General features: G+C 31.7%; 1 protein-coding gene across 1 annotated transcript; it reads left to right on the top strand.

The window, feature by feature from the left end:
* The first annotated feature begins 6,616 nt into the window (after nt 1-6,616).
* LOC114195884 (U-box domain-containing protein 27-like) lies at nt 6,617-8,449 on the top strand. The gene has a single exon (XM_028086312.1). It carries the CDS (start codon nt 7,109-7,111, stop codon nt 8,336-8,338), a length of 1,230 nt encoding a protein of 409 aa, XP_027942113.1. The 5' UTR covers nt 6,617-7,108; the 3' UTR covers nt 8,339-8,449.
* Nucleotides 8,450-13,733: the final 5,284 nt, after the last annotated feature.

The raw sequence follows: 13,733 nt of genomic DNA, 5'->3' as shown, positions 1-13,733 counted from the left end.
TGTATGTAACATGCTATCTAGCACTAGTATCTAAAATCTAAAAAATTTTACTTGTATGTGACTTAGTAATAAACTCATTGCTTTTTTTTCTGAATATGATTAATTTTATGCTTTGATTCATCTTGAAGTAGCCCCAAAAGCCTTTGAACTTAAGCAGGGATAAGTTGGTTACCAGTTTCCTTGGATTCTTGATTGTTTAGATATTAAGAATCATTATTTACATTTAGGTTCCAAATTTGTTTTTGCGCATCTTTGTCCTACCACGTATTGCCATTAGGATTTTCATTCTTGAATTTATACCAAGGAGGAAAGTCGTGCTTAGCATAACACTCATTGACAGTATGATTTCTGCCCCTTTCCTTTTCCTTGTCCTTACCATCCAGTACCTTTGGCCTACGATTTCAAATTGTTATTCTTCTTCTCAATAAAACTTAAGAGCATTTAAACTTTATTCAATATGTTCCCAGCAAGTTGCCTTTCTTGTTGTATAACCAAAGAGAAAGCTCTATTGATGTTTGGCAGTGGATCCATCATCGAATTTTGAGATTTGACATTGTTATAGGCATCTCCCAATCCTTTCAAAAAGCACATAACATATTTAGTATCTTTGTATAACATAGATCTTGGATGATTGACAATCGCAAACATAGTTAGATATTGGTCTTAAAGATTCCAATTATTCCTAAAGAACTTTTCAATCAATAAAGAATTGTGAAACATTCCTCTCCCCTTGTCTAATGGAGTGAATTTCTTGTAACAACTCCGAAATCCTGAAGTAATCTCCCTTAAAAAACCTCTCGTTTAAATTTTCCCAGAGATCTTTAGTAGTATCTATGTATATAATGCTTTCGGCAATTTGTGGGGAGAGCATTCTTGTGATTCAAGAAAGCACCATCACATTACACCTTTCCCAAGATTCAAAACCTTTATCTTCGGTTTTAGAACAACAATACTCCTATCTATAAACTTCAATTTATTCTTTGATAAGAGGGCACACCTCATACTTATACTTCAAGAAGAAGAATTTGCCTCTTTGAAAGAGGTAGAGACCAAAATCAAACCTAGATTTTCTTTAAGATGAATATAGTAAGGACTATTAGGATTTAGGTTCTTATCCATACCACTTTTAATTTGGTAGTTGAACCCATATATGCGAGAAAGAAAAAAGAAGATTAGCAAGAATAGAGAAAAAGTAGTAGAATAGAGCAAACCTTTAAGCCTAACTCAACCCCACAAAACTAATTTGTAAGGTGATGTTTACACTCACTTATATACTCTAAATTAGCTTTATCTCTAGTCGATGTGAGACTTCATACACACCCCTTCACGCCAAGGTATATACATCTCATGTGTGGGACTATATCGGTGGTCTGATAACGGCCTGATAGTAGGTGAAATGATATGCTTAACAAACACAAATCTCCCGATAACGGGTGGCACAATAGGTTGAACAAACAACAAATCTTGCAAGGATAAGTTTTAACCCATGGCTCTGATACCGTGTTGTATATGATACTTACCTATAGGGGTGGCAAAACAAGTTAGTCTCGCCCATTTTGGCCTAGCCCATCAGTGGCCCATAACATACGAGACAATTAAAAGCATATTTAATTATATAAATATTTTCTAAACTTTGAATTGATTACTTAATGTTTCTAATTAGATAAATGAAATAATTATGATATTTACATGCTAAATTACTCTTTGATAACTATTAATTGGAACTTAATTTGTAAGTACTAATGATTTAAATTACAATAATATTATATATTTACATCTTTAAAAAATATAATATAAAAAAATTAATATTTTCAATTATTTTTTATTTTTGTTTTTAAAAACGAGTTGACGAGTCAAGCCAGGTTGACTCGTATTTTGGGTTATCAAATTGACGGGCTGGACAGGTCGGGTCAAAACAGGCTGACGAGTTGAAATCTTGAATTTCACCCATCCCTTTTAACAAGGAGTGATAGACTGGCTTGTTGAGCCCAACCCATTTTGCTACCCCTACTTATATGTCATCACATAATGCATAGTTATGATAAGTGGTGACCAACACATCACACAAGAGCCACACGATAACCTTCTATGGATGAGAAAAGAATAAACGAAAACATACAGAGGTAAGAAAAAAACAATCTCATTTTTTTTTTATTTCTTACAACTTGAAAAACATATCGAGAACCTATCTTAAATAGGTTTTGAACAATAACAGATTCACAAAAACTTATCTACAACTATAAGGTACTTCAGTGGAAGTTTTATAAGATCTATTATAACTCAGATATGACTCTTCCAATGAAAATGCCCAAAATCTCTTAAAGTTATAAAGAAAGATTCAAATTTAATGTAACCATTATGTGATAGAATTGTGCAGCGAAATGTTTGCCTATGGACAAAACCCAAAAGGGAGGATGAATTAGTTTGTTTAATAAAAAATGTGCTTTAAAATTTTTCCCTTTTATATCAAAGTTCAATTAAAATCTTTTTGTTTATTTTAATAATCATAACAAAATAAATTGAGTAGAAAAGAGAAAATTACACAAGGCATTTTATACGAATTCATATCGAAAGACCATATGCCTAGTTGTTAATATCTATAAAGAAGATTAACCCAAACACTAAAAGTAAATTGATTACAAATATGAATAAGGATAATTTAATAGAAAACACCTTTATTGAAGCCACAAGAGATGAAAGACACCTACCTTGAGATCCACAAGGGATGAACGCCTCATTTAAGTCCCACAAGGATGAAAACATCACCTTATAAGTTGGTGCAAACATCACCTTATAAGTGTTGGGAATAGTCCAAGTGTGAGTCAAAGTCCCACATTGGATAGAAAAGACAAAGTTAAATATTATATAAGAATAAAGGTCCATAACAACATTGCCTTAAGATTTTGGGGTTAAAGAGGTGTCTAAGGTCTTATATGTGTATGACTTATGTCATATATATAGAGAACCCACAATCTCTCAATGACTATGCCTATAACCATGACCATAACCATAACATATATCGCTATCGTACCATTCATTAATATCTAATTTCACACTCGAACATTAATGTCTAATCTCTTACTCGAAACATATTCACTTTTTAACATATTTAGTTAAAATTAAGACAAATTATTATTCAATCTTGAATCATTCTCAATTTTAACAAGTTAGAATAATTCAAATTCAATATTTTATCTTTCATTTTCTTTCATATTTCTCGATATAGAGAAAATGATTTGCTTATGAATATCCAACAGCCTCACTAATATGGTTAGATTAGGCAATTAACAAATGTAAAATAATTCATTTTGTTTAACCCAATGAATGAAGGAAAAGTTCCTTGTGGATCTCCTATTGAGTATGCTAAGAAAAATAATAACATGAAACGGTGAGTATGGACAAAAATAGTTTTCAACATCTAAACATTTTGTGCACTCTATCTAGAATACAATGAATTTATTATATATTTAAAAAAAGTTCTTGTTAAAATTGAGTACGCATTTTATATATTGTTCGTTTTGAAATTTAATGATATCATTACAATTTTATCCATTAAAATATTTTAATAAATTAAAAAAATTATCATTCACTTTAGAGTTATTTAAATTGTTACATTTCAATTCTTTTCTATATGTTCTTTAAAAAAAATCTAATAATTGATATCATTTATAGAGAGTGTTATACAAATAAGAAACTCAAATCAATATGTGAAATTTGTCTAAGCTACCTAAACTTTTCAATACAAGCAACAAAAGTTGCATTCAATATTTTGTTCTCCCTTTTGTAACATTACTTTGACTTTCTTGGCTTCATAGTTTGATTGCGTGAGTATTCATCGAATTGATTCAATGAATTTAATATCTCATATTTTAATTTATATGTTTTTAGATTTATCTTTTCTATCGAACAAACCAAATACCAGATAAATTATTTTCGAAATTTAGATCATACATCATATACTTTAGCATTTTTTTTCATTTATTTTGATCTAACAGTGCTGCCAATTGTCATAATTTGGTAATGTTTATTGTCCCATTTTTAAGCAAAGGAACCAATAAGATATATATAAAATGATAACTATGATAAATCAAATATTTAATCATCAAATAAAAAATAGTTGGCCTAGCATTAATCTAAATTAAAAATTGAATAAAATATATGTTTCAGTTCTTTTAAAATTTTCCAAATTCAGTTTTTCTATTCCAGAAACTATTATAGTTTTGTATCTCTAATTTGGAAAAAATTTTACCTTTTATTATCAAATAATTATGATTAAAATTTAATTTAAGCGTGATTACATATTAAACATAAAATGTTAGAAGAAAAAAATATTACTATTTTGAACTAAAATCAAATTTAAAATTTTAGAAGGAAAAATACATATTCACCTTAGAATTTTCATATGGATTAGAAAAAAATAGTAGAGTAAAAGGTTGAAGAATATAATAATTTATTTGTATATCATAATCCAATAGTCCAAAATAAATCAATAATTTAATTATTATTTGCGTAAACGCCCCTCCAGGCCCAACTGATTCAACCCATCATTACTTTGAATATGGTCATTAGTATTAATATTTCTTTTTCTGATTTCAACTACGAAGAAGATTTTAATTTAATCTAATTTTGTAAACTTAACTAAATTTAAAATAAATACAATATTTTTTTATTAAATCTTAGAAAAAATGTTCTAAAATTCTTGAGAGTGATTTTGGTTATTGGTTATTTTCTTTAAAATACTAAAATTCACAACATAATTTACAATATATTGTTTTAAGTTCAATGTTAATACAATTAAAAAATAGAGAAATATTGAGCAATTTTCTGTTAAGCATAAAAGGATACGATTATAATTACCCTATAACATAATATGTGCATAATAGAAATAAATAAATAAAATTTCAATATTTACATGACTTTCAATTGATAGAAGAGCAATAAGGAAAAAGGAAGAAATTTTTTTTTAAACCCCTTTTAGAAATATTTATTGATATATGTAAAAGAAAAATAAAATAAGAGACTCATGTCAGAAAACTTCTTGATAAAATTTGCGACGAAAAAAGAAGGATTAAGATCCCTAAACCCTTAAAGTTTATTGGGTCTAATAAAATGTAGTTAAATATTGTTTGAATAACTGCAAGGAATTAACATTAGAAAGAAGACAGTGTTTTCTATTTTAAAACTGAAAGATGATCATATCATAACATACGTTTTATCCATTTCAAAGACCTTTTTTATTTTATTTATTATTTTAAAACTTTGAGATAATATCAGTTACTTATCCTTGTCAAAAGAAGAAACAAAACAATAATATACGAAATGCCAAAATAATAAATACGAGAGAGAGAGAGAGAGAGAGAAAGAAATGTATATATACTACTCTGCAGTAAATTAATCAAATGATAACGTTTCATTAATGAAGAAACTACTAACTTTAACCCTTCATTTATTGTAAGTAATTATGTAGGGTTGCTTATAGCGGGGAATTAAAAAGCCAGCTATATTCCTTCTTTTGGTGTAAGAATAAGAGAAAAAAAGTGTTAAATGAACCATTGTAAATTTAGGTTCCCCTTATGTGATAAAAAAACTAAAGGAAAGTTATTTAGAATGAAAAAAAAAATATTTTCAACATTAAATTTTATTATATTCATTTATTTATATTTTAGTAAGTCTAATAGTTTTACACTATTTAGAAATTGAGATCTAAATGAAAAATAATATAAATACACTATTTAACTGTAAGAGACTTTTGAACTTTAAAACAAATAATATTTAAAATACGGTGATTAATATTGTGGATTTTACTTTAACATAATAAGAACAAAGCAATTTATTATTTATACTTGGAACACCACACTTAAATAATTAAAATAAAAAAAGGATTTCTCACAATTAGTTTTTCTTCTACCAATCGATCTAAAATGTTAGTTGAATTAACCTTTTTTTTTCTTTGTCTTTTCTTTTCTTAAACGAAAACTGAGCATAGATGATAGAGGAAAGAAGGAGAAGAGTAATGTTATTGAAAGAAGCATGCAAAAGTGAAGACGGAAAGTAAGGTTTGGTCAAATTTCAGAAGGGAAGTCGGAGTGGTTGAAATTTTTGCAGCCGCCGAAATCCGAATAATTCCCGTGTCATTTTCATGCAAATCTACGTAACTCACCACGAATAAGCTCCTTCTACGCCACCAAACACCAAACATTTCCCACTTAATCTACGCAATTCATGTGTGTTCTAACACGAAAGCTTGTTAAAGAATCGTTTTATCTTAAAATGAAGAATGCAAGAGTGTTTCAAAATGATAGTTAATTACAACATTTATTCTGTTGAACCAACTTTTTCTCTCGATTACTTTGTTTTAGGGTTTAGTCATGAAGTACGATAATAAAAAAAGGTGGAGCATGTAGGGAAGTACTCTATCCACAGTTTATTGCGTGAAAGTAGGGCTAGCTGTAACTTACGAAGCTGAGTTTTTAATCCAAAGAGAAAATAAAAAGAAATTATAGTGAAAAGAAAAGAAAAGAAAAGAAAAGAAAAGAAAAGAGAAGAAAGAAAGATGATATGATGATGAGTAGTTGTAATTGATGGAAGTGAGAACTGTGGTATTCTCCTACAAATATCTGCTTTCGGTGCCATAACCACGCACTGTATGTAAAACATAATGAGTCAAATTAAAGACCCCCCACCACCCCACGGCCCAAAAAGAGAAAAAGAAAATAATCATAATGAGGATATAAGTCATTAGTATCCCTGATTCTTCTCCTTCAGATGAATTTAAAAATAATAAAAGTGTAAAATCCTTTTATGATGAATAAATTGAAAGTTGAAAATATTTTGAAAGGAAATTATGAAGTGGTCCCCAGCACCCCACGTTCTCCCCCTCATCCTTCATCATAGGCATTCCTGCTCCACGTGTCAGCACCATCACACGCACAATTCCCTCGCTGGTTGACCCAATACTAAAGCGCTTGTTTATGAAAACAAAAAGGGAGGCATCTTACGTCACCCACCTTTGACCATTCCCATTGCATCTTTAAACACCCCATTCTCCTCTCACCAGCATCTCCCACTTCTCTCTGTCTCTCACTCACTCACTCAACTCAACTCAACCATGGTAAGAGCAAGGGACGATCTATGCATCAACGTTCCCACTTTCTTCAAGTGCCCTATTTCCCTTGATGTCATGAAATCCCCTGTCAGCCTCTGCACCGGAGTCACCTACGACCGCTCCAGCATCCAACGCTGGCTCGACGCCGGCAATAACACCTGCCCCGCAACCATGCAACTCCTCCAAACCAAAGACTTCGTTCCCAACCGAACTCTACAGAGCCTCATCCAGATCTGGTCCGATTCTCTTCGCCACTCAAATCTCCTCTCCCCGGACCAGCTCCTACTAACCGTCGCTCAATTGGAAACCCACTCTCTCCGCTCCGCTTCGCTCACCAAACTCCTCCACTTCGCCACAGATTCTCACCACAACAAACTCTTCCTTGCCAAACTAGAAGGCTTCGTCAACCAACTCGTCCGTTTCCTCAACAATGTCGACGACGGAGGACTCATCGTCAGAGCTAACATTCAATTTCTCGAACAAGTTGTTCTTCTGTTAGGTCTGATTCTCGACAGCGTCGAAGATCGTGATGGATTGAGAAGCTCTTTGCTCAAAGGAAACAAGCAAAGCCTAGATTCTCTGCTTCTCGTTCTGCAGCGAGGAGGCTGCGATTCGAGAATCGCCTCCGCCAGGATTCTGCAGTTCATCGCCGCGGACGCCGAGTCGAAGATTTTATTAGCCGAGAAGGAAGGCGTGGTCGCGGAACTGCTGAAATCGGCGGCGCCGGAGAACGATCCGGCGCTGGTCGAGGCCGCGCTGGCGAGCCTGATCGCGATTTCGGCGCCGAAGCGGAACAAACTGAAGCTGGTGAGTCTCGGCGCGGTGAAGGCGCTGTCGAGGCTGTTGGCGGAGGCGAAGCTGGGAGCGGCGGCGGTGGAGAAGGTGCTGAAGCTGGTGGAGGCGGCGTCGTCGACGAGGGAGGGGCGGAAGGAGATATGCGAGGACGCGGCGTGCGTGGCGGCGGTGCTGAGCAAGGTTCTGAAGGTGTCTAGCGTGGCAACGGAGCATGCGGTGACTACGCTGTGGAGCGTGTGCTACCTGTTTCGCGATCGCAAGGCACAGGAGGCAGTGACGCAGGCCAATGGCTTGACCAAGATTCTGTTGCTGATGCAGAGCAACTGTGCGCCGCAAGTGCGCCAAATGTGCACCGATTTGCTCAAGATTTTTCGGGTGAACTCCAAGTCATGCCTCACCTGCTACGACACCAAGACCACGCATATCATGCCGTTTTGACGCTCTCCCTCACACGCTTGTAAAATGTAAATCAAACCAAATTTTGTTTGTCCATAGACAGATTTTATAACAAGGAAAATCATCAGGGGAAAAAAAAAATTCATTTCCAAATCCTTCCCACTCTATTTCCTTCTCTTTCTCACACCGTGTTCATTTTTTCAATAATTCAATTCAATACCGCGATCATTTTTTGAGTTACTAGATTGTTAGATTGATGAACAAAAACGAACCTTGCGTATGAACGATGATGTTTTCACTGTGTGCAAAAGCAGGAACAATTTGGCTAGTCTGTTTAATTTTTGGTTGATGAGAGAGATAGGGAGAGGGTAATTTGCATTTGTTTACATTGGTGGAGAGTAATTGAATTTGGACCGTATCTTTTATTGCTTTAGAAAAAGTGAGCATTATACCGCAACTAACGAGTGGGCCGAATACCTTTTCTTCTTTTACAATAGAATAAGAGTGTGGTTGCCGTTGCTGAGACTGTATCTGCGTCAATATCACCAACAATTCAAACATGATCATCCTTCTTTTATTCACTCTCTGTTTCTATATCTTTCACTTGGAATCAATTGGTATTATCATATGACACCAATATAATAAGACAGAGCAGCAGCATTTATAATAATGATACAATAATGGCGAGATTCCGGGAGAGAAGTGAAATGAGTTGGGGTTTGGATCTGATTAAACGCAAAAAAAAAAAAAATTGTTGAGAAAGAAAGAGACAGAGTGGCCGAAAATGCTGAAATAGGGTTTGTTTGTGTTTGAATTAAAATTGTTTGTTTGGTAGAAAGGGGTGAAAAGGATGGGAATCCCAATTGAAAAAGAATGGTTTGACCACTCCAATCCCTACGGCATACATGCAAAATAGGAATGGTTATAGGGCCCTAAACAATGCCCACCCTCCATTATCATATCTTAAATAACATAATCACATTTCTTAAATCTTCATAATCTTCACAAAAAGTCTCCTCATTCTTCACCGGATCTACATCAAACACTTTTCTCAATTGCTGATATACTAATTAATTCTTCGCTCCACTCACCTCTCTTCAATTTTATTTCTCACCAAAATACAACAACAATACCATTATACCTTACCCTTCCACATTTATTTTCAATATCTTTCTTTCTAATGCGCCACTTAAAATACGCGTTTCTTGTAGCTATACAATTTCGTCGAATACCACTGCTCACACGTGTCATTCAATTATGAGTTGTATCTTTATTTATTACTGCTATGTGTTTGTCTGGGTAAGGTTTATATATCACAACATAATACAAAATAGTAATCCAATTGTTCTGCAAACTATGTAAATCATGATTAGTTATCTTTCTAAACTAATATAGCTTTGAATTGTGTGTTATTATTATTATTTAGTATTGTTTATATCGGCTTCTATTTAGAGCTGTCACAATGGGTTGGAACCCGCGAGCCAATCCGGTTCATCACGGGTTCGGGCCAGGTTGGATTGAAATTTTTTTACAAATTTCAATACGGATTGATTTTTAACCCGGCTCATTTGGGTTGAATACGTGATGAGCCGGATTAGCTCACCAACCCGCATATAAATCACACAAGTATTTTTTATTAAGTTGGGTTGCATATTTGCACATGTGCAACAAATAATGCTACTGGGGAAGGATGTTTAAGTTTTGTATTCAAAGCATAGTCATTAAGGATGTGTTTCTTATTTGTAATCTTTGTTTCTATTATTTTGTGATGATTGTGAGATACTACTCTATGCGAAAAATGATGAAGGAAAGTCATAGTATTTTTTTTTTATTATTGTTTATGGGTTGAGGTAACCCAATTACCTTCTATTAATATATTTGTTCTTGCTAATAAAAAAAATATTAAGTTGGGCTTTACAATTGGGTCATTTTAGGTTTTTTTTAGCCAACACACAAAAAATTTGTATTTTTTTATATTTTGGTTTGTATTTGGATTGTATTAAAGTTTATTTAGATTTTAATTAGAATTATAATTTAGTTTTGACTGAAAAAAAACTAAAAAAAAATTGTATTTTTTTAATTAAGTGAACCCGTGAGTCAACCCGTTTAACCCGCCAACCCGTGGTGGGCCGGATCGGATTTGAATTTTTTTGACTTGCTAAAAAGTAAGTCGGTTGAGTTGGCTCACTAAATCATCAATCCATGATGAATTGAGTCGGGTTGAGTCGGGTTACTCATTTTGACCGCTCTCCTTCCATTACACGGATGCATGCATGCTAATTACCACCATAAAAATACGCTTTTTAATTTCTAAGTTTTAGTATCAAAATACTATCAATTCTATGATACCAATCACCCATCATTAATTATGGTTATCAATCACAGATTACTGATTCAATCTGCTTAATTATTGTATTGAACCACTTTCCATTTCTATAACCATAATAATTGAAATACACGCTCTAGGGGAATCATTATGTTTTACATAAATCTACTTTTTGATTCGTGCTCAAAAAATTTTATAAAGTCAAAAGCATAGGGAATTTTTTGTAGGCGAAAGAACTATAAATATATTTCTATAAATATCAAACCAAGCATAACTATGTTGGCTCCTATTAGTTTTTTCCCGTAATTAGTTCGATCATTGACTAATTATATTTTTAATTTAAATATTATATATGGTTCAGGTACGTTTTATTGCAAAATCAACTTTTAAAAAATCAAATCACAATCAATATGTCTCACAGGACATTAAACATTTTTTTTACCGAGATCTGATGAACATTTTAAATGCATTTATTGAGAAATTTAAATGAAATGTGTCAAAGGCAAAGTATAACATTTAGTATATTCAAAACTTGGAAAACTTCTACCTTTTTTTAACAAGTGCTCTGTAGATATTCGCTTCAATCTCGTATAAAAAGTTCTGTAAATATTCATTAATGATGGATACAGAAAAACTTTATTTGTTGCAAATATTTTTTCTGATAAAATGCACATAAAAAGGAAGGAGGGTGTACTTAGTAATTGAAAAGTGTGGATAACAAACAAGTTCTAAAACCAACACCATAGTAAGACCAAACACATTCCGTACATCAGTTAGTTGTATTCATAGTGAGCATTTTTGTTGCTTTTTTTTCCTATTTTTTTCACGTACTAGCACAATCCCATTTTGGCAGTTTCTTCGAACATCCTATCAAATTTCTTAATTTGGGCTGAATAACTAATTAAAATGAAGTGGGCCCAAGAGGAAGTTGGGCTTCATATCCAGCAACATTTTGGGCCTATAAACGGTCCACCACTTACACGTGACTTGAATATGTTTTTATGAGAATTAATCTGAAAGGAAATGTAAATTTTATGAGAATCGGTGACAGAACATGTTTTTATTTTAGGATAGCACTTATAGGAAATATTAGAAATTAAAGGAGAGATAAAAATTTACATTATATAAAATTGAGTAAAGTAAATAATATATATAGAAAATCCACAATTTTATTATTTTACTATTTTTTTTAATAAAAAATATATCTTCATTACTTCATGACCCATTCACATGAATTATACTCCGTATTTTCTCTGAATCCAAGAAAGTAATATTTTTTTAATTGTTTTTAATAATTTTTTCTGAAAAACATTTTCATGGATTAGATGAAAAACTATTTTTTCTCGAATTGAAATAAAAATTATATTATTAGAAAATAAAAAGTTACTAAAAAATACAATGATACTTTTATTAAATTATTTATAACGGTAAAGAATTAATATTTTGGCACAAATAACACATTAATTTTTTATTTATTAAACACTTATATAAGTATTTTTAATAATATTTACATCAATAAATAAAATTTAGTCATCTATAAAAATTATAATTTAATGTTTTTACATTTTCATAGAAAAAGATATAAAATGAAATAGAAATCATGAAGTGCTAATTTATGTTTATTTCCTGAGAGGAAAAGTAAACTGAGAAAGCAAATATTATGATAAAGTATGGAGATTTGATTTAGATTTTTTTTTTCTATATGTAACGTCTAATGTGTACATTTTCACCATTTTTTTTTTCTTTCAATTGTGAAGTTTATTTTTCATTTAACTTATGTTATCGATTCTTTAAAGTTGTTTACTTTATATTTATTTTAAATCATTTTACTTGCGGAAATTATTAGACTTAAATTCATGTTTATGCTCATTTAATTCATGTTTTTCATTCATTTAGTTTCATTCTTTTCATAGCCAAACTTTTGTAATTTACACTCAAATAAGTTTTGTATTTCATCTTTAAACTTACATGCTTCATTTAACATTACTATTTCACTTTTAATTGAGCTTTAAAAAAATATAAAAACAGACCCAAAAAAGTTTGTTGAATTTTACACACACACACACACACACACATATATATATATATATATATATATATATATATATATATATATATATATATATATATATATATATATAATTTTTGCCAAGATAACGAAATTTTGATAATAAAAATTAAGTTTTAATACTTGTAATGATGAATAAAAGACAAATTCATTATTTTTCATTAAACTTACACAATTTTAAAGAATATTTATTTAAGTTGAAAATTGTAGAATATTAGTTTTTGTTTTTTACCTAGGGCAATGCACAAGTAACTAAGAAAATAATACAATCACTATTAGTCCAAATTAGATTACACATAAGTAGTCTCAAATTCTAATTGAAATGAAATGAAATTTAAATGAAATTCAATTGAAATCAAATAGAAATGAATGTATTGAAATTGAAATGAAATTAGATGTGAAAATTCAAATTCAAATTGAATTCTAATTCAAACTGAAGTTCAAAGTTAAACACGAACTTCTATTGTTTAAAAGAATTAAATCCTCTCAATTTATTTTCTTTTCTTCGTGAACAACTCCTTCATAAATCTTGCATATGAAGGCATTTGTTGAAGAGTCTCAGAGAAAGGAATGCTAATCTTAAATTTCTTGAAGATATTCATAAATCTTGAGAATTGCTTCTCTTTCTCTTTTCTAGAACGAGTCTTAAGATAAGGAAGAGGCTTCACAACCTCTTTTTCTTTTCTTGTGACTTCCTCATCCTCTTTTTGCTCTTCCTTCTCTCCATTTTCATCAACCACACTTTGCTCATCAATAATATCATCCTTCTTTATTTCTTTCTTCTCAAGTTGCTCGGCTAACACTCTACCACCCCTTGTAGTTATGGTCTTACATTGCTCTTTAGGATTGGTTTCAGTGTTAGCCCCAAAATTTTTCTCAGGTTTATCTTCCAACTTCTTGGCCAATTGGCCAACATGTACCTCCAAGCTATGGAGAAAGGCCTTTGTGCTCTTATGGTTAGATATGGACACTAGCATAAACTAATTGAGGGTTTCCTCAAGTTTAGAAGTCCTATCATATAAAGAGGGTTGTTGTTGTTGCGG

Source organism: Vigna unguiculata, chromosome 9 (genome assembly GCF_004118075.2).
Source record: "Vigna unguiculata cultivar IT97K-499-35 chromosome 9, ASM411807v1, whole genome shotgun sequence".
Lineage (NCBI taxonomy): Eukaryota > Viridiplantae > Streptophyta > Magnoliopsida > Fabales > Fabaceae > Vigna > Vigna unguiculata.
The sequence above is the reverse complement of the archived record's forward strand: the minus strand, read 5'-3'. Positions and strand labels throughout refer to the sequence as shown.

Excerpts from the sequence above, each read along its gene's own strand:
- LOC114195884 (XM_028086312.1), top strand. The coding sequence starts at position 7,109 with ATGGTAAGAGCAAGGGACGATCTATGCATCAACGTTCCCACTTTCTTC.